At 34.5% G+C, this 21,114-nt stretch overlaps 1 protein-coding gene across 3 annotated transcripts in view; it reads right to left on the bottom strand.

The window, feature by feature from the left end:
• Positions 1 to 3,479: 3,479 nt before the first annotated feature.
• Positions 3,480 to 21,114, bottom strand: part of FGF7 (fibroblast growth factor 7) — a 33,207-nt gene continuing 15,572 nt past the window's right edge. For all 3 annotated transcript variants that reach the window (XM_009556893.2, XM_009556892.2, XM_054078260.1), the window contains exons 3-4: positions 7,986 to 8,089; positions 3,480 to 7,588 (exon numbers count right to left, since the gene is read on the bottom strand). In XM_009556893.2, the coding sequence (XP_009555188.1) occupies positions 7,394 to 7,588; positions 7,986 to 8,089 (299 nt within the window). In that variant the 3' untranslated portion in view covers positions 3,480 to 7,393. The remainder of the gene's footprint in view (positions 7,589 to 7,985; positions 8,090 to 21,114) is intronic.

The raw sequence follows: 21,114 nt of genomic DNA, 5'->3' as shown, positions 1-21,114 counted from the left end.
CGTGGAACCTTCTTCTCTGGAGATATTCAAAACCCGCCTGGATGCATTTCTGTGCATCTTGCTCAAGGTGAACCTGCTTTAAGCAGGGGTGTTGGACTGAATGATCTCTAGAGGCCCCTTCCAACCCTGCCATTCTGTGATATGAAAACAAGAATATGAAACCAAGCAGAAAGCGAGTATTTGTGAAGCACGTTCAGTAAATCACCTTAGCTGCAATTATAACACTTCTGACATAAATGAGTCTGTTTTAATGACAGTAATTTCTGCAGTTCATGAAGCTATTATTATCTTTGTTTCTCTCCAAAATATGACTTAATTTTTTTCCTTGACAATAAAATAAAAGGGAGAAACCTTACTATTTTAGGTCTTCCTGTTAATATCCTATTCTTTGATTTACCATATTGCTCCAGGTTTGAAGAATGCTCACAGTCTTGTTCTATTTTAATTTGTATTCTTTGTGATCACTGAGAAATGAGATGCTTGTCCAGATCCACTTCAGTGCCTAGTTTTTGGTGAAATCAATAGGAGGAAGGTGTATAGGCGAGCTGTCATATTTATATGTTGTCTTACATAATTGAGTGTCCATGGTTTCCAGATGCTACTTTGCCTCTAAATGTCTCATCCAGTGTTTCTGTACTGTGCAATAATGTCACAGCAACTGATACAGACATAAAAAAGCTAACCTTGTTGGTTAGCTTTAACAAAGATAACAATCTCACTATGACATTTTGTTGTCCTGTATAGCAACAGAAGTCACTGAGTGTGGGTAGGAACAGCTGCAACTCCTCTGCTGACCTGTGCCTTGTTGTAATTAGTCTTGTAATTTAAAGCTAGTGTGGGTGTATGTTTAATGTTTTAGCAACATGTACCAGACTTGAACTTCTTTTACTTACTTATTGAATAGGACATTGAAAGTGGCTGGCTTAAAGTTATATATGAAATTTGTAACAACCAGGTTTCAAAAGCCAGTAGGTGAACCATGAAAACTCCACAATCACCACCAGATGAGTTGATTGTTGCCCATCAAAGCTGGTGCTGTCCAAGGTGACAAACAGTAAATTGGGTTTGTGCTCAGACAGCAGTTCTGTTTGTAAACAGAGCCGCTCCGGAATTCTGATTAAAATTATACCACGTAACATTATTATTATAAAAACATTTCTTCTGGTAATAAAGATATTACTGTATTAGTTGGAAGAATACGGGAGTGACTTTTCCACTCTACTCAGCACTGGTGATGCCACACCTGGAGTAGTATGTTCAGTTCTGGGCTCCTTAGTACAAGAGAGACATGGACATATTGGAGAGAGTCCAATGAAGGGCCACAAAGAGGATTAAAGGACTGGTGCCCCTCTCCAGTGAGGAAAGGCTGAGGGAGCTGGCACTGTTTAGCCTGTAGAAAAGAAGGCTTAGGGAAGATTTTACCAATGTAAAGTGAAGGGAAGATGCAAAGAGGACTGAGCCAGGCTCATTCCAGTGGTGCCCAAGGACAGGACAAGAGGCAACAGGCACCAACTGAAAGGCAGGAGGTTCCATCTGAATATCAGGAAACACTTTTTTACTGTGAGGGTGACTGAGCACTAGCACAGGTTGCACAAAAGAGGTTGTGGAGTCTCTCCGTGGAGATATTAAAAAAAACCATCTGGGCAGGGTCTTGGGCAACTGGCTCCAGGAGTCCCTGCTTGAGCAGGGGGGTTGGACCAGACGATTTCAAGAGATCCCTTCCAACCTCAACCATTCTGTGATTCTGTGAATTAAGCAAGAGAGATTCTTTTAAATAAAGGTGGGACAATGAAATATCTTCAGTTTTGCTTCTTCCCTTCAGAAGGACTGAGAAAGGCTAGAAGGGTGCCTTTGCTGCTGTGTAAAACCTAAAATGTATATATAAGACATTGCATAAGGATTTGCAGGGAGTTGTTCAGTGAACATCACATCATAGATCTATCAGTCCATTGCTGGCACATGGTCAGAAAACAGAGGTACAAACTGATGAAGACTAGTCCCTAGAATGATGTGTGTTTGGTGTTTACCTTACAAAGATAAAACAAGATGGTTTTTTTGTTTTAGATTTACAAAATTCTGACCATCAAAGTGACACAAATACTTCCTAATTTCACAGACTATGTAAGCTTCAGAAAGAGCTTAGTCTGCAGAGGACTGAGCCTTTAAAACTGACCAGCCTAGCTCCTCAAAACTGTTGATTTATCTAAAGTGAACTTGTAATGAGTGTGTGTAGGCAGATACCTACTTTCCTAATGTAGCCGAGCACACCAGATATCTACTTCCTGTTGAAATCCATTGAACTTTGGCAGCCTACTTAACCTGACACCTTCAGGTTCTCACTAGGTACCAATATCCACCTTTTAGGTATCTGGTATCCTTTAAGATCTATAAATGCATCTTCGTTTGAATTCCTCTGCTTTTCTGGTTAGCACCGGAGGAGATTGGTTTATTCTCATGAGGAAGTAATTTCCTCTGAATTAAGTTCTTTTTTCTCGCTCTGTGTTAAAGTCAATCTTTTCAAGCGCCAGACCTCTAAATAAAAGAGTTTTCTTAATGAAACGACTGATCTTGGTAAGCTAGGATCTGCCTTCCAAAGAGAACTGAAGAAAATATCCCTTTTTAGGTCTGGAATGTAAGCAGTTACAGAATTTCAGTGTCTGGAATGCTTGAGATTTACAAGCTAGCTTTCCTCGGGCAGGTATGTGAAGCTATTTACAGAGCTCAAGTTTTAACACTTGACAGTTTTAGAACTATATGAATTTCTTCTGTTTTTGCAAATGTTTATAATCAAATTCTGCAGTTGTACTTTATGGAAGAGAATTAATTATAATGTACGGTGCTAAAAAGCTTTTTCAGAAATCTTGCTGTGGGAATATTGTTGAAATTAATGTGTCATGTTAAAAACCTCATGCAGCTCCTTGAATATTGTCCCATCTGAGTTTCTGCTTTAAAGATAGCCCTAATCTTCAGAATTACTCTCCTAACAGCACAGAGAAGTTAGCTTTTTTTTTTTGCTAATAAATTAACCTTTTCATCTGTTTTAATATGTTTAACATGTGATTTAAATAACTGTTACCTTTTAAAAGTCATTCAGTGATGTAGATGGTTGAATTTCTTTATATATTTTTTATTAAATGTTAGTTTTCAAAAAGTATAATATTAGTTCAAGGTATGGTTCTCCACTATGATGATGACTGTTTCCCTAATTTGGGAAAAATAATCTAACCTGTTGCTTTCATTTTAAACGACATGAAATTATTATTTTAATGTTATTTATATGTTAAATAGAAATATCATATATATTTTAACATATGTTATTTATATGTTAAATGTTATTAAATTATTACATTTTTTAAAAGGTTAGTACTGAGGAGTTAGATTGCATAGTCTTATGAAGTGTTTAGACTACTTGGGTACTGGTCATTGAGTGCAGTGAAATGCTGTTGTTTTCTTATTACTTTATTGATTTTACATTAACTTACATTTGGCTTCAGCTCATTCAAGAACATACATCTTTTCTTCAAATATTACTATAAAACACAGGCAAATGTATTTTAATAGTTATTCAATTGATTAATCATTTTGTAATCTGAATATTACAGAAGCTATGATAGGTGGTGTTTTAAAGTACTTGCAACGGAACTAAAAGTGCGACCATATTGTACCATATCATGTCTTTTTAAGGTCATGGAAATTGTCCAATTGTCACTCTTTGTTGTGTTATTCAGTGTATTTTACAGCATTTTGCATACCTTCAGTGACATACAAGTAATTCTAGATAAACTATGAGGCAAATGTGTCATTATCCCCCTAACATGGAAAACATGTTTTGTGTAGTTGTTCAAAGAGAAGGAACTGCACTATTAAAACATGGTTGTTTTAAGGAAAATAACTTTCATATGGAATCATAGTCTCCTTTGGGTTGGAAGAGTGCTGGAGGTCTCTTGTCCAATCGCCTGCTTGAAATAGGGTCCACACTGATTTTAGAATAATTTGCTTGGGCTTTGTCCAGTCAGGTCTTGCAAACCTCTGGGAATGGAGATTCCACAGTATTCTACGAGATTTCCCAGATAAGATTAGCTCATTTCTGTGTCATCGAGTATTTATCAGCACTAATACAAAAAGTAAGCACTAATACAATAAGTAGAACCTTGTTAATTAAATTTACAGAGGCTGCATAATGGTGCAGTTTCCTGGAAGTGTGAATGGTTATGGAAGGTGGCTAAATAGAATGGCCATTTAAACAAAAGCAGCTTATATTTCAGTTCTGAACCACAGTGTATTTACACGTTGTAGTGTCTGCAGCTGGAAGAAAGCGGATGCATCTGAATGAAAAACAAATACATTGCAACCGAGAGTGCCTTTTATAGCCCATTTTGGCTTTTCTTGAGCCTTTAGTGTTATGAAGGTTAGTAATGAGCCATAGACAGACAGGTCTATGTGTTTCTTTTCATACAAACTTGTTTTCCTCCCACATGGTACATGGCACGATTGATGTTAAGATTGGGTTGTGATGTAATTGCTGTAAAAGGCTTTTGTGAGGATTTCTGACATCTGTTTAAATAATTTCTGTTAAAATCTAGGAGATTCTTTTTTTAATCATTATCTCATAATAGTTTTCTACTGTAGATCATCACTATGAACTTTCTGTTCTCTGTTTTTACCACTACACTGATTTTTTTTGAGTCAACTGAAAAGAAATATATTTTATTTCAGAAGATGTTTTCAAAGTTAAAAACTCATTGAAAATCATTCAAATTAGTTGATCTGATCTTGGTTTTCTGCTCACCTTTTCTACTGTGTTCTGGACTAGAATAACTCAGGATATGTTCTCACCTTTAAGTCTGTTTTACTATTAAAATGCCAGAATAAGTGAAAGAGAAAGCAGAAAAGAAAGGTGAAATACTGTTTTTTTCTGAAATACCACCTCTCCTTTGCTAAGTCAATAGGAGGAAGGTATCGCAACATGAAAGGCCACCGACTGTGCCGCTGAAGGATGGTATCATTTGCACTTAGGTGCCTTCTTGTGAACTAGTCACTCCTAGCATGCATTTCAGATATGAAAGCTGTAAGACAGAGAGCAGCCTTGGTTTACCTGATAATGAAGGTAACATAGTGATCCATTAGATAAAGCATATAGCAGTAAGGGCTAATTACCATTGGGGTTTGGAAAATGTTTGACTGCATCCCTGTATTCTTGAATTACATAATCAGAAGATCCTCAGAAGAGCTTGTCTGTATCTGGATTTAATTTTAAGCTTTTTTTGGCATACATATTCATATATTGATGTATATGTTAATATTCTAATTCAAACTTCTGTAAAGCTCTTCAGCACAATCTTAATGAGATTTTGTTCTTTCAATTTTTATTTCAAACCTTCATCTAATCTAGATGTAGAAGCTTCTGCAAGTATGTTGGTGTTGATCGTGAGTGTGAACTTTGTTTCAGTGTTTATATATTCACAGAAAGTAGTGCAGAGAGTTATCAGCAAAAGTCTCTTTGATAGTACCGTCTGTTGTGTTCAGTAAAAAAGTAATAGATAAACTAAGAAAAGCAGAGTGAAGCTTTACTGATACAGCTGTATTGACAAATTTCTCTGCATAGATCCATTTATATCTACATGTTGATGTTTGATATTAGCAAGTGAAAAAATCATAAATTATTTCCAAACTATAGTGTTTGTTAAACAAGTAATTTTAAAAAAAAAGAATTATTTGTTAAAGAGAATTGTTTCTGTTTCTGAGAGCGCTGTTAGAAAGCAACTGTCTCGTGTAGGAAAAATTGATTGACTCTAGGCACTTGTAATGAAAAGCAGAGCATTTAAGACCATTAGTAATTTAACTTGACTCCATTCCAGTCACCTGGATTGGCATGTTTTAGTTTTTAGCTAATTTTTTGGTGATCTTTATCTATGCACAATTATCACAATACCAAGAAAACTTGTGGGCAAACTGAACAGAAGGAAATTCTATAATGCATTAGTCATGTAGGGCTTAGTTGAGCACTTCAATAGCTAGAAAATTAACATGTCTTTTCTTCATCGGGTCAAAATGATTTTGGCTGAAATTTCAAACTAGTCATATAGGCTCTTACATCTTTCTGTATCTGTGAGTACAGGTTCTGTCATCTGAGGATTAGTCCCGGTACCTGCTGGAGCTGTAACTTTCTTTTACCTGGTGTAACTCCGAGCCTGCTATTAAATTTAATTAGCAAGAGTGTGTGGCAAAGATTTTTTTTTTACTTTTTTGCATTGTTGCTTTTGAGATGTCCATTGTGTGATTTGCTGCAGGCTGTCATTTTTGTCTGCCATCCAATGTATGTTGGCAAGAGGGTTGTGTACTAGTCTTTGTGTCTGGTCACAGAAAAAAAATTCATGCGTCTCAGCCAGACCATTTTGTTATTCCTTTAGAATTAAAAGCATATGAAACAGATGCAGCTTAATAAGTATTTTTTTTTTATAAATAACATTTAAATAACTTAGAACAATAAAGTTCAAATACAACTTAAAATAAAGTTTAATGCTGTAACAACGGAAAAAGCATGTATAAGGATGGAAAAACAATATTGAAAGCTGTATGCCCTAACAGGAATTATACAAAAGATAGGATATGTTACATAAAAAACCTTAATATGTCTGAATTTTTTGCTTCATCGTTATATAAAATGTTAATTTGTGAAAAGTGAGATGAAGTACGTTATTTATTCCTATTCTTATTTTACATACACTATTTGAAACATCTTTTAGAGCAGCATTAGGTATTTGTTTCATTAATAGATAGGAACATTTTGTAGTAGAGTAAACTTAAATTTTCCAAGCTAACTCTTTTATCTGAATACAACAATAAACATTTACAAGATTATATATTTTTTTCTGATCATATAGTTTATGTATAGGATATCAGTTTCTTGGGGAAAGTATTTAAAATACTGCTCAGCCTCTACATTTACCATTGACTTGATAATCTGACAACTCATTCCAGCAGCCTTAAAGTCTGACATATTTTACACAACATTGTCATCTGCTTATTATTATTATAGCAGCCATTTTTAAGAAGCAGATAGGGGTATTTTTTCTTTAAATAAAATATTATCAGATAATCAAGTCATGACTTATTCTTCAGGGTAAATTAATTTAAGAAACTACCTAGTTACAATGACTAAGATAACGATTGTACAACTCTTTAGAATTTTTTACAACTTTTAGTTAGTAAATCTGGTTTTGTGTATATTTTCAATTTTTTTTTCATGTAGTCTCTTAAAAATAAACATAAATGCGCAAGTCCAGCTTGTTCAGTTTCTCAGTAGTATTCCAGCCTCTCTTGATATCTTGTCAAACAGTCTTCTTAAAAATAATCTTCCTGCTGGAACTAGTTCTTTATAGATCATTTGTGATTAGGATATTGCCAGAGGAAGAAAGTGGGATGCTCTATGTTCTTTCTTTGTTTTTTTACCTTTCATGGGAACCCCCTTGTGGTTTAATGTAATAAACATCTCCTTTCCTTTGTGTGTCCATTTTGCAGAAGCATATGTATTATAATGGTTTTCTTCAATCAGTTCTATGAAGTTGCAGTCCTCATTGCATACTTTCTGTTGAGAGTAAATTAAAAAATGGAGTAAAATAAGTACAATTGTCTTTTTAAATACTTGGATTGGGCAAGATAGGTGAAGTATATGCATTATAAACTCTAAATATTATTAATATTTTTACTAAATAAATAAATGCATTCTGAAGTCTGGGTATTGAATAGCTTTGTCTATTCTGCCTTAATATTTCACATTTTAAAAAAGTATATATAAGCTCTAATCACTGAATTTATTAAATGTACATAAAAGTCTAGTATGGGATGTATTGCATAAGTACAGAATACATTTTAATTTCTTAGGAATCTATTTTGTACAAACTATGCCGATGCTACATCTAAAAATACATATCTTGAAGGCTGTATGTGATGATTGTACACACAAAAGAAGTTTACATCCATACCTTTCCATAGAGTCTTCCTGACTTGTTCATTGCCAGAAAGTATTCACTTTCCACTCCTTTGATTGCCACTATTCCAACTGCCACTGTTCGTATTTCTAGAATACCTGCAAAGGCACACAGTAAGGGATATAAAATGATTGTTGTTTCTCCTGTTAAGTTAGAAGATTTAGTTAAATTAATATTCTGTAGCACTTCTGTGTTTATTCAAAATGTACAGCAATTGTTCTTAGAAAACAGAAAATATTATGCATTTATGCACGTGAAGAAAGGGCTTGACTTTAAAAATCATCTGCATGTGATCATGCCTGCACACAGCCAATTAAAAAATTGTATGGTGATAATTTTTAGGTGTATTCTGAAGTTGTGATGTTAGAATGATTACTTATGCTGATTTTTTGGAAATAGAAAACCTCAGAATGTACCAGGCTCAGATTTTCCTTGGCAAGAATTATATCCCTAGCTATCAAAGTTCACAGAATTTGTGTAAAGCCTTTATTTTGAAGACTTGTGTAGCAGTGTCATCTCCTTGAAAGAGCGTAAACCTTAGAACTTGTGAGTGATAGAAAACAGACCACAGTGTCTTAAAGAAGATAAAGTATTTCTCTGACCTTTGTATGCTTTTGTGACTGATCAGAGCTGTAAAGATGCGTGTATTTGAAAACAATTAAAAGCTGCTCTGGGAACTTATTTTTTGAAAACCAGAAAACATTTAGAGTGGTTTTCTATACATTGCTTTATTTTCATCTTGCTGATGTACACTTGCAACAGCTTTCTCTGGTCACTATCCTACATCTGCAACATAAAAAATATTCTTACATTACCAAAAAAAAAAAAAGAAATGAGCCAGGGCAGGAGGATGGTGCAAGTTATTGGAGAACACCAGGTTGTTTTCAAGCTTGAATACTATTGCTGTTGTTTTAAGAAACAGTTTAGAGTTGTATTTCTGAGTTTGGGCCATTTTCTTCCATATTGAGTCACGTACAGAACCCTGTGCAGTAGCATCTGTACTATGACTCCTTCTCCAAAATGAGGTCTTTCAAAGCCAGCCAACTCCTGGCAAATTCCCCAAAGTTAGGGGAGAGAAGTAAAAGAGGGAGAGAGAGGCTTGTGTTAGATTGTCACCTGAAAGATGACTTTCCTCTTGAACAAAACATTTCCCTTTTTTCTCTTTCAGGTTTGCATTGACTCTTCACAGCCACCACACATGATAATTTTTCATTAATTATTTTTTTTTAGAAAGGCATGAGATATCTATGATATTTCTCCTTCCTTATACTTTTTTTTTTTATATCCCGATATCCTTTGCTGTCTTTACTGCTCTGTTTTGCTTTCTTCCTTGATGTTACTGATGTATCAGTTCTAATCTGTATTGCTTACCGTTTTCTTATTTTCCCTACCAGTGGGTCAGTTACCTCTTCTCATGGTGTGTGCTTTGCTGGATGCTCATCTCTGAACACTTGTACTGCTGTACTTCTCTATAATGCTAAGCCAACTTTAAGTAAAGCTTTTAGAAGTCTTTGACAAGTTCCACTCTGCTGCAGGCCTAGCAACAGTTCTTACAGAGGGTAATTTCTAACTGAAACTTAAAAAATTATATTAACTTTCATTTAAATTTCACTTTAGAAAAACCACAGTGAGACTGAAAAACAGATGAACATCTGCATCTAGCCAAACAAAGAACACAACAGTGGAAGGGATCTCTGGGTCATCAAGTCCAGTGCTCTGCTAGCCTGGGAATTGCATCAGATAATTCTCTTTTCATAAACTTTGTCAATGCTAAATTGGAGTTGTTATTTCATTGCCCCCAGTGTTTCCGCCAAAGGCTGTTCCAGGATTTGATTTATTTTAATGGCTAGAGACTCTGTAGTAATTTGCAATCTGCATTTTTTCAGTGACAGCTTATATTCATTTGTTCTTTTGCCTGCGCTGGCCATTAACTTAAGGAGAAATTTTAAAAAAAAAAAATCTATATTTGAGTTTTCTATTTATACAGAATTAAATACACGAAAGATTCAAAATAACTTTTTGAAAGATGTCATGCTAATAAGAATTGAGATTTCCTTACTAAGCTGATGTTGGCTGAAGCTACAAGAGTAAGAAATACTACTGCTTTTAGAAAGGAAATGCCAAAAGCTTTTGTCCAAGGCAATATTATTTCAGAATTTTTCTGTTATTTTTTAGCTTGTATTTTTCCAGTAGAAGATGATGACATTCTTTTTTTTTTTTTTTTTGTCTGGGTACTTTTTTTCCTGTCTTATTCTCAATCAAGACAAACATTTTTCATGTAGAAAGTTTACATTGTCCATACAGAATTTGGTATAGGATAGAAAATTAGGGGGATGTAAAAATATTTAGTGTCTCACGTCCAGCAAATCTGAATGGCAAAATAAAATGTTACCCATCAAAGTTATATTCTACTTATAATTTACAAAGGCAAGATAGGGAATAAATTTATTGTATTCGGATCTTTAGATGGCTTTTCATCTTATTTGTTAAAATCCTATTGTGCATAAAAAGCAATGAATTTTAATTAATGACAGTTCATTTGAGATTCATAAAATATTATACATATTCAGTACTCTTTGCTCTATGTGCTTTTCAAAATCTTAAGCAGTTATGTACCCTTGAATTAGGGCTAGCACTCACATAAATAACATTTGACAACCTGGCTCAGAGGTGATATGAAATCCAGAAAATGTTTTAAGTCTTTGGATGGCATTTTTCTAAAGATACTCTGCAAATCTCTCCATAAAATTTAGTGAGGAAACGCCACATGAACTCTCCAATAAATGTCACATTAAAATGCTGTAACATTAGCAATGTTAAAGCGAAAGAAACATGACAACAGAGCTTGTGTATTCTTGATTCTTTGCTCAGAACATGTCTATCTCAGAATTAAATGGCCTGTCATAAACTGCATGCACTCATTTTTCTATTCCCAGTTCTAGATCGTGTCTCATCTATTCTGATGTGTCTTAACGTATCCTCAAAGGACAAACAAAGCACGGATTTTTCCCTTTTCAGCAAAGCATTTATGCGATTTAAAGTCTCTGAGGCAGCACTTTTGTATTTGATGTGCAAGTGATTCATCACTGAGTTCCTCTTTCTATTTTAAGGTGTATGACATAAGTTCCTTAAACAATAAGACAACATTCTGTAAGCTCCTTTTACTTCTTCTGGAGGCTGTGCCTCAGTAATTCTTCTGCTCATTTCAGAAATGTAATATTGCTGCAATTAACTGCATGGTTTTTCTTTAAATTAAATAAATTGTATAGGAAACAGCCATGATTTTTATCAAATTAGGAAAAGTAAGACTTTACTGTGTAGGTAGAACTGTGGTAGCTGAGAATTTTATTTATGATCTTTCCATATGTAGTCTTTTGTATGGAACTCACTTGATTTGTTAATTACAAAATATTGTGTACATACACAAATTTAATTTATTTCTTCCTGTATGTACAGAAACTATGGAAAGAAACTTGATGCTGAGAAGTCACACACTAGAAGTTTATTTATCAGTGTCAGTATTGCAGTTGTTACACATGCTTAAATTTAGTATCTAATATCAGAGGTCCCTCATAGATCAGGAAGAATGATTTTTGGGTAATATTCCATTTAATACAGGCAAACATTTCAGTACTTTAGCTGTTTAATGAGGTGCTTCTTAACACACAAGATTTACAAGGTGACCAGCTATTTCCTGCACTTCTATTATGTGCTGCATAACTCTCAAAGCAGAAGTGTTTTGATGAACTCGTTAATTGAAACTTTAACACTTATAAACAACATAATCTCACTGTGAACACATCTGTACTACTTTTCTGTTTGTTGAGTACTCGGTTTGATATATAAACACTCAACACAAACTTTGACGTTAAAGAGATGTGTGGATAATGGAAATCACTATCTCCTCCTTGTTTTGTAACTTATATTTATATATAAAAATGAACGTATATGCAATATAATTCTAGCACCAAAGCAGATAATTTCTAACGAATATATCAAAGATAAAAATAATATATCCAGAAAATTGAGAAAGTAAGTTGTTTTTCCCTTTTTGTTTCATTTCTCTTCTATATTTCTATTAAGTCAAGATATCACATTATATTACATGATCTGACATTATAGACATATTAGTCTGTCTTTATCTTGTATATGTTCCTGGTACCCTGTCACTAAGAGAAATAATGGCAAATAGACATTAGGATGTGTTGTTGCAGACAGGATACTAATCCATCAATAGGTGTCAAGAGGTGATAAAATTGTTCAACCAGAATTTTGGCTAACTGCAGATATTTCCTGTTTCTTCTATACTTTCTCCAGTCCTCTGCTACTGGCAATTCTTGCCAACAGGATGTTGGGCTAAATTAAATTCAGATCTGGGCTGATATGGTTCCTTATGCTTTTAGTGCATATGGTTTGTCATACAGTTGTGACCGTTACGTTCAGCCAAGTCTGTGAATGTGATCTTTTCGGTTAGCTAGTCTGGTTTCTTTAAAAAAAAAAAAACCACTTTTTTCTATTCTCTTTCATTTTGAAATTATTGCAATGTCTTTAATAAGATGAGCCAGCAGCTACATTTGGTGTGCTGGAAAGTAACACAATAATCTCATTTTTCTTTAAATGCAGGCAGGGCTTTGCGTTTGAGTAATTGATGTAAAAATCAATAACAAAACAGTAATATAGTCTAAAGATTAACTTTATAGCGACGGTAACGTGAGTTAAGCAGAGCTCACCAAAGCTAGAGTGTTTCTAGTATACCATTTTTGACTGCCTTTGAGACATGAACTGAATTAAAACGTATTAGTTTCCTCGGCACTCTAATGTGAATGTAAGCGTAAGTGAGTGTCAGTGTTCACGCTAATTCTTGTTGGCTGATTCATTGGAAGGAGGTAAATTATGCTAATTCTTGTTGGCTGATTCATTGGAAGGAGGTAAATCATGCTAATTCTTGTTGGTTGGTTCATCGGAAGGAAGTATATCTCTATATCCGTAGAAAAATGGTACTAGAGGTAAACCTACTATGTTGTGTTATGTTTATAGGCCCTTTTATACATAAAGGCAAGAATTCTGTCTTCATTAAAGTAAATAGTGAGATTTCAGCTGACTCAGCAGAGCCACAGGATTTTATCCCAAAGGTAGTCCCTTCAGTGAGGCAGAAGTATGGTAAGCTAAAAACTTTTCAGAGCCCCCCTCCAGAGATAGAGAAAAGTGCTGAATAGGCAAACGTGAGATTTTTCTGTGCAGTTTCTAAGTGATAGTTTCTGTAGCACCACATACTTGGGAGAAATGATAAAGAACGGAAATCCACAGTCAGAAATTCTGCTAAGGAAATCAACTTCCTCTCAGTCTAACAGTGTACCATTTCTTGTCTTATATTAGCAAGTGCATCCTTATGGATTTTCTTTTGAAGTAGAAAGTTCTAATCCTTTCACTCTCTATGCATGAAAAGGAAAATATGACCCAGCTAGGATGGGGATGAGAAAATTCTTATATGTAGATTGTTTCATTTACTCTTTAGGTACTCTAATAAAAAAAATTACTGTAAAGATATGATTAAATTGATAAAATGCTGATGATGAGAAGTTCATAAGGCCAGTCTTTGACAAATTCTTAAATATCCTCAGTTTAAAAATGAAAATGTAAACTATATTTTTCAGTTACTTTATCTAAAGCATCCATATAAAAGTTCACAGGAGGTTTAAGAGAAGACTTGAGTATACCACAGAGCAACTGGGAAAGAAATCAAATTAAAACCAGAAAGAGCAAAAAAAGCCTGAAAATGTGCATACGAAATTGAAAACAACTGTAATTTCTATAAAATCAGCATGAAATTCCAAACAATTTTATATGGTTACATGGTCAGCGTATCAAATGTAGCTTAAAATTCCTGTAGTGAATGAGGTTTCCTACAGAGCTGAAATTCTGTCCAGTGTATATAAAAGGCACTCAGCTGACATGGACTGTAGTTTCTCTTTAGAAGAAGAGGACTGGGGATGCTGGCAGCAGTCTTTTTAACCACTTGATGCAAATTAGATAGTTCCAGCAGAAAAGAACAAAGAATCAAAACAACCATTTACGTTGGCACAACAGGTTTAGGGTTTTTTTATTTTTGGAGGTGATTTACGTAATAAATCGGATGATTTTCCTGCCATTCTGGTCTAGAATGACAGTTGGTCAATACTTTACAAGTAGACACTTTTATGCCTCGAGTTATTCCATGACTGTGGCCTGGAAGACAGGACAGTACCTCAGGCTGGAAATTAATGTAGAAAATATGACAGTTACTACATCATTGATACAAAATTAACCATTCTTATGGGAGAGAACTCATTCCTGGCAAGTGATATTTGATAATTTTGTTTTTAATCACCTGATATTAACTAACTTTTCCTGATTTAATTAATATTTTCACATTAGTGTTTTCAACTTCTTTGTTTTTGTTAAATGTTTTTTGCTTTTACAACACAATAGTTCTGCCACATTTTATTTGTTTTAACAAATCTTTGCTTGTACTGCTACATAATACGGATTATATTCAACTAATTTCTAAATGTATGCAGCCATAGCTGAATAGGCAGAGTTTCTTTGTGTTTGCCTGTAATATCCTCAAATAACAATATCCTAGCTATAGCAAAGTAGTGATTTAGCACAATTGGAACATTTTGTCCCTAATGATTTTGCAGCCAAGAGGCTGAAAGAGCAATTTTAAGTCTTGTTTCTGAGAGCTGTAAGGAAACCATTAAGTGTAGCGTATTACTGAAGATCCAGCAGGTGGTAACAACCTGTCCAATGGCTCTTGGGAAGAGAAGAGAGAGCAGAACCACACGCTAGGGAGCTTCTCTGGTATCTTGGGTGATAAGAGTGTACAGGAAGATTTCAGAAGAGGTTTTAAAGTACACGTTACGTTCGGTCCCTCACCAGCTAGCTCTTTCTTCAAACATTTCATATGTCGCCGATATCCCCTCACTGTCTATCTCACAATGTTTCTGGTCACTGCTCCTCAATTTGTTAGTGTCAGAATTTCTGTAGACATTGTTTCAAACAGAAATTTTGGCATCTGTTACATTTTTCTGCAAGGCTGACAGCAATTTCATCCCAGTACTATTCTGTTCTGTCAGATACATATGTTATGAGAAAATGTTTAAGGGTAAGATAGAAACTACTAAGAAGACTTCTGTAGTCTTCTAAGAAAGGGGAAAAGGAAAAGTACATTCCCCTGCTGGAAAGAAGGGAGGAAGAAGAATAGGAAAAGTACATTTTTTTAAGGAAAGAAAAGCCAAAGAAAATACCTAGAGGCTACCTATTCTTTTACCTTCTTATTTCCTTTTAAAAAATAGCTAACAGATAATATGTCTAAAGCAGATTCTTTAAATATTCTAAATGCTTTACAATATAAATTTTTATGTGATATTTACAGCACTTCATTTTTTGTAGCCTCTCTGTGCACTGAAATAAAAAAAATCCCAGTCTGCTGCTGATTTTTAGGGGTGGGGAAGGCTGGCACTGACAATTAAGTACTTGTGAGGAATGTGTTTGTGAAACACCCTTTCCTAGGCAGAATTGTCTTAAGATAAAGTATGTGAAATCTTAAATAGGGAAAGAGGGGCAGGAGGGACTTGGATGGGAAGTAAGTTAAAACAAAATGAAACTTCTGTATTTCGGTCAATTGTGTTTCTAATTAATTTATGTGGAGTACGTATTTATTAATTCATGTGACCTTCAGGCCAATGAAAAGGCTTTTGTCATGCTTACAAGATAGTATTTAGTAGTATTTAATGTAATTTGCTCTTTCATTCTGGGATTTAATATGTTAATATTTGTTCCTCTTAAAGCAAGAAAATACACATCACGACGGTCAATCATACAGCATCTTGGAAAACTTTCATTGTGTTATTAGGACGTGCGTGCACCAGTGAGCCAGGACAGTAAGTACGTTCATTAGCTGGCTTATTACATTGAGAAGTTTATCCAGAGCACTCTATCAATATTGTTTTCTGAACCTAAATGAATACTTTGATTGGATAGTTTTGTAAGTCATTGCTTTCAGGAAACATTACCCCTTTCCATCTCTTTTTTAAAAAAAATAGTGTGTATCTTGTGAAGTATTTGTTTGTGCTTAAGTTATTTTGATTCTTAATAATGTTTTTAAAGGGATGTGTCTTAAAGTTCATTTTTAGGTAGAGCAGTTTGTGTGCTCACAATTACTGCAACTAAAGGTACTGATTTAAGAGATTGCAATATGATTTAATTAGTTTTTTAACCTTCCCCATTATTAATTTGCGGTTGATAAAGGGTAGAATTTGCATTTGCATTTTGTACTCTCCTTAGCAAAAGATTGAAAGAATTTCCCAGATTTTTCATAAGTTTCACATGCTTTTTTAAATAGAAATATGTATACAAGTATGTGTTATAATGGTTTGCAAAGCAGAGATGAGATTGTCTCCACCCCAGGAATTTTCTGTCTATGGATATGATCTTATTAAACAATTAATTACTGTAAGAGAAAACAAATTTCTTTTTTTAAGTGCTATATATTTGCTTCTCCTTGTCATACTCAGAAACTGGATTTATAGCATAAACATATATAAAACAAAATATATTGATATTCACAGCATGAACCAACAGGAAAAGCTAAAAAAAAGCTTTTATTTAGAGGTTTTGTGCTGTATCCATGTGTGCATTTGCTGTGCGTGTGTAGACTATCTGAAACATTCTGCGTATGAATATGACTGTAAAAATGATCTGCACATAAACAATGGATCTGTCAAGGGGTTTCAGTAGAACAGTTGAAGCTACTGCTTCAGTGAGATGCCAGACATCTGGATATCATGGACAAATATTCAAAGCACTCAAAACTCCTGATTTTGTCCCGTGTGTAATTTCCAAGCAGGAAAATTTGGAGTTGTCTGAGGAAACATGATTAACAGTAGAGGGCTATTCCTTGAGGACTTGACGCAGCATATCGTTCAAGCATCCTCAAGTAGCAGAGTTTGTTTATAAGATTTAGTGTGTGTGCCAAACATGTTTGATTAAGCATAAGAAGCTGTTTAATTAACTTTTTGTGATTTGTTGGGCACAAAGTCAGTAAAGATACTGCATTAAAAAAAATCATCTAATTGCTAAACAGAAATCTATCAAAGTATTTTTTTGTACTTCAGTGGATTTTCATTTACTGATCATTTTAAAGATTCCTTAGTTGCCGTTACATTATCCATAAATTTCTCTACTGTTTGCCAATCCTACAAACTGATTAATATAAGCATTGCTAGATAGAACAACTTTGTAATAAACATTGTCCTGGCAGCATTCAACAGCTGAATGATAAGTTAGTTACAGAGCCATGTTAAGGTTTCTAGAAGGAACTATTGACTTAATAACTCTGTGAAGATATGATAAAAAATGCAAGATGAGAACCAAACAGAACAGAGGTGATACAACAAGGAACTAAAATGAGTGTTTAGAAATGCTATTAGTTTACTTACAAGATCTGTTCTTTGCATGTGTACTTGGACTTGTGGGTGTTTACCTTCATGACAGAAAAGGAAGGAGTGAGCTGAGTTCTGCTCTTGAAGTCTGCGTTGGTCAAACTATTTGCACAATTTCACATGCATCATCAAAGGTATAATCTGGCTTTCTGAATATGAATTACTGGCACTACAGCATGAAAAGAAAAGCCTAGTTTCAACTTGCAGGTTGATGTTTAGGAAATATTTCTTCCTTTTTGGTTACAAACTTACCACCTTTCATTTGCATTGGGAAATACTGAAAGCCATAATGTAATATCTTTCCTAGTTATTTTTCATAATGAATAAATGTAAAGCAGTGCTCATCAGTTTACAACACTCAGTAAGGCTGATCTCCATTGTATACAGTAGCGAGGATTTCAGTGACCATATTGCAATGAATTATTGCTGAAGAGAAATAGCTTAGAATTTCTAAGTATTTTTCCTTATTGTGCAGCCTGTTTAGCCTCAGTTTTGTATTAACTCTCTGCTAATGTCAGTGCGTTATATACACAGGTTTGTAAATCAAATGCTTTGTTCTTCACTGAAAACAGTAGCGTAATCAGAATAGGTTATTCTGATTCTGAATCGCCTTCTTGCCTCCTATGTACATCTGTTTGGAATATTAATATGTTGAACGGCTATCTTTCCAATATTTCTCTTGGTTTGATCTTGAAAACCAAAAGACCGTGACTTTTTTTCTGAAGTAGATTGTAAAACTATGGAACTTTTCAAGATAGAAGTCTGGCTTTTGAATAACAGTATATAGCAACAACTAAATAACATGCTGCCCCAGGCAGTCATTAATTTGTGAATTTCTCATTAAACTTATTAGAACCCTTCACTTTCCTGATCTCTACTGTGCGTTTCATATAAATACTTTCTTGATCAGCCTTTTATACAGCATGTAGTCATTTCTCATTTTTGCAGGAAACTACATTTGCCTCCAATAAAAGTTGCCTTGAAGCTAAACATATGGTCATAATGAAAGATAATATTATTTTTTTTAGAATTAATGGTGTCATGTAAAATCCTCTTATTACAACATTAATAATTTACTGATATTAAAAGTAGAAAAAAGAGTGGAATGACTGTTTACAAAATATGTTTCCAAGCAGTAAGAAAATTAATGATTTGATAATTTAGAGCTAAACTGGTACAAAAAATACTTTCCCTACAGCTCAGATGAAGGATATTTCTAGTATTTAAATCTTTTGTGCCAGTTTCACTAGAACAAATGATCTTTTTGAGATTTGTAGACTTAGAATCCAGCTTCAAAATAGCAAAAGTAAATGTAAACCACTGCAAATTAACCTTTTCACAGCATAATGAGATACATCCATTTAGTGGTACAAACCCTCCCAAATTTAGAGTTTCAATGCCTATCACTATTTTGATTATCTGAAACTTGGTAAATTCCAGATATGACCAAAGCCTCCTGTCTCTCCAAATTCTTTCATAATCCAAAGGTCTTTAAATGTATTAATTTGTTCTTCATTATTTGTTACTATGCTATTTTGTGTTTTCAATCTAGTAAAGAGCTGGTGCCTTGGCATCTTGCCCCAGCATTATTGCTCAGTAAATTTCCTTCCCCTTTCCTGGGTAGAACTAGTGATCAAAGCTGACATAAAATTAATCACGTCCTTTCTATGGAAGACTTTTTCTTCTGTTTTTCTGAGGAAAGCAGGAGTGCATATTCACGTACTTTTTCTTTGTATAAAAAATCAAATGACTCAGTATCTGAATTGTGTTCTGAAGAACTTCAGTTCCAGGTGCATTTCTTGTGCTCTTATGACTTACCACCTGTATAAGCTGGCATAACCATAACCTGGCACTGCCAACTGGACTTATTTAAAGCAGGCAAAACTACATCTAAGACAGAATCTGCTCTTTTTTATGTGAAGTATTCTCTTACACTCAAGGTCTAGCTGTTTAGTTCTGCATACTTCACTGTCTCGAGCCATTCCTGTGGCAGCTTTTTTGAAGCAGCCTTGACAGAAGGAATTGCAGAGCCGTATTCTGGGGACAAACTGAATCTAAGAACTGCTTTTCTGTTCTTTATGTACTCTACAATGTTAACATCATTACTAAAAGCTATTATTACATGCTCCTAGAATGGGCATAAATAACAGTCTTGGTGCTGAAAACTGTATTATTGGTTTAGGCACTTTTTAGTGTTCTTAATAGTGAAAATGTTCCTAGGTGTAGCTAATAGCTGAATTATCTAAAATAAGTAAGATTCAGAAAGTGGATGCATAAGAAAGAAGGTGGCTGCGGTATTCCAGAGCTTGAATGTATACCTGGGGGCCTCTGGCAGAGGAGCAAATAGTTTTAAACGGTCTGAAATTTTGGACAGTATAGTTTTCACACGGTTTAGTGAGTATTTGAGTCATAAACACTGCAATCCCTTTTGCAAGACATAGGCATCTTTTCCCACTCTTAGCTAGTTCTGTAAAATGTAAGGCAAGCACTACCCAACTAAGTATGTTTTAGTTTGATTTCCAAGTCAGATCTACTACTTGGTACAAGAGCTGAAGGCAGCCTTCTGCGTATATCAATGACAGCATCTACAAGCAGGCAGTACCTAATTCCTTTCAAGGTACAAAATGCAAGAAGCTGCTAAGAAAATCATACTAACCCCTTGCTGCACCACAGAGTGGGAATTGATAGAAACCATCTGGCTCGCTCTTTCTGCCTTTAAAACACTACTGCACACATATTTATGATAGGGTCTCAAATTGTTCCAGTTTGCTGCCGACAAATAATTTAGATTTAGCTGAACTTTCAAAATCACTATTAGACCAAACACTGAAATATAAACTAACAGAAGGAGAAAATTAAAGCCCCTCAAAACAGAAACCAATCTAATAATTTAATCCAAGTTTTAATAAATAAATAAGGATTTTTCTACCTCATGTTTCTCCTGTCTTACTCAGGATATGGATCAAAATATGTGTCAATTATCTAACACTTTTTTTTTTCAAATAGCTTAATAATTCCATGTCTTAATTTTGCCTAATGTCATTTATTTACTTCTTACACATTTTTTTGCCAGTTTAAAAATTTTGTCTAAAATGAAAGCCTAACTTTAGGGAAATCAATCGAATTTGCTATTACACACAGGCAGCACTTTGAAACCTCTCTGTTTATGTGATCAGATATTTAGAAATGTGTTACTATCATCCAGTTAATCTTTAGTTGTCTTCTAACTTTACAATTCAATATCAAAACTGAGAAAAACAGCATCATCAAGAACAGTGGAGAAAATTGTTCCTGTTGCTATTACGAGAGCAAAAATACTGTGGGAGCTGTAGCCAAATTTCTCCTTCAGTTTGTTTGAGTTTTAGGCTACCTTTTTAATTTCAGCGGAATTATGCAGTTTGAAAACCAGGGGGACAGGGGCATGTGTCCTGTTTTGGCTAAAATTCTAGGATGTAGAGGAAATCAGGTGTTAATGAGTCTGAGTCTGACAATACAAATATTTGTGCACACACTTAGTTTTGCCCATAATATCAGGAAGTCAGTGAGAAAAATACTGCAACAAGTGGCATGTAAATATTTTCTAGTCCACAGCCCTTCTGTGCTTTGCTTTTCTCAACTGTTAGTAGAAATAGCGTCCTAGC

This window comes from Cuculus canorus, chromosome 12, assembly GCF_017976375.1.
Source record: "Cuculus canorus isolate bCucCan1 chromosome 12, bCucCan1.pri, whole genome shotgun sequence".
Lineage (NCBI taxonomy): Eukaryota > Metazoa > Chordata > Aves > Cuculiformes > Cuculidae > Cuculus > Cuculus canorus.
This window is presented reverse-complemented; position numbering and strand designations above follow the sequence as displayed.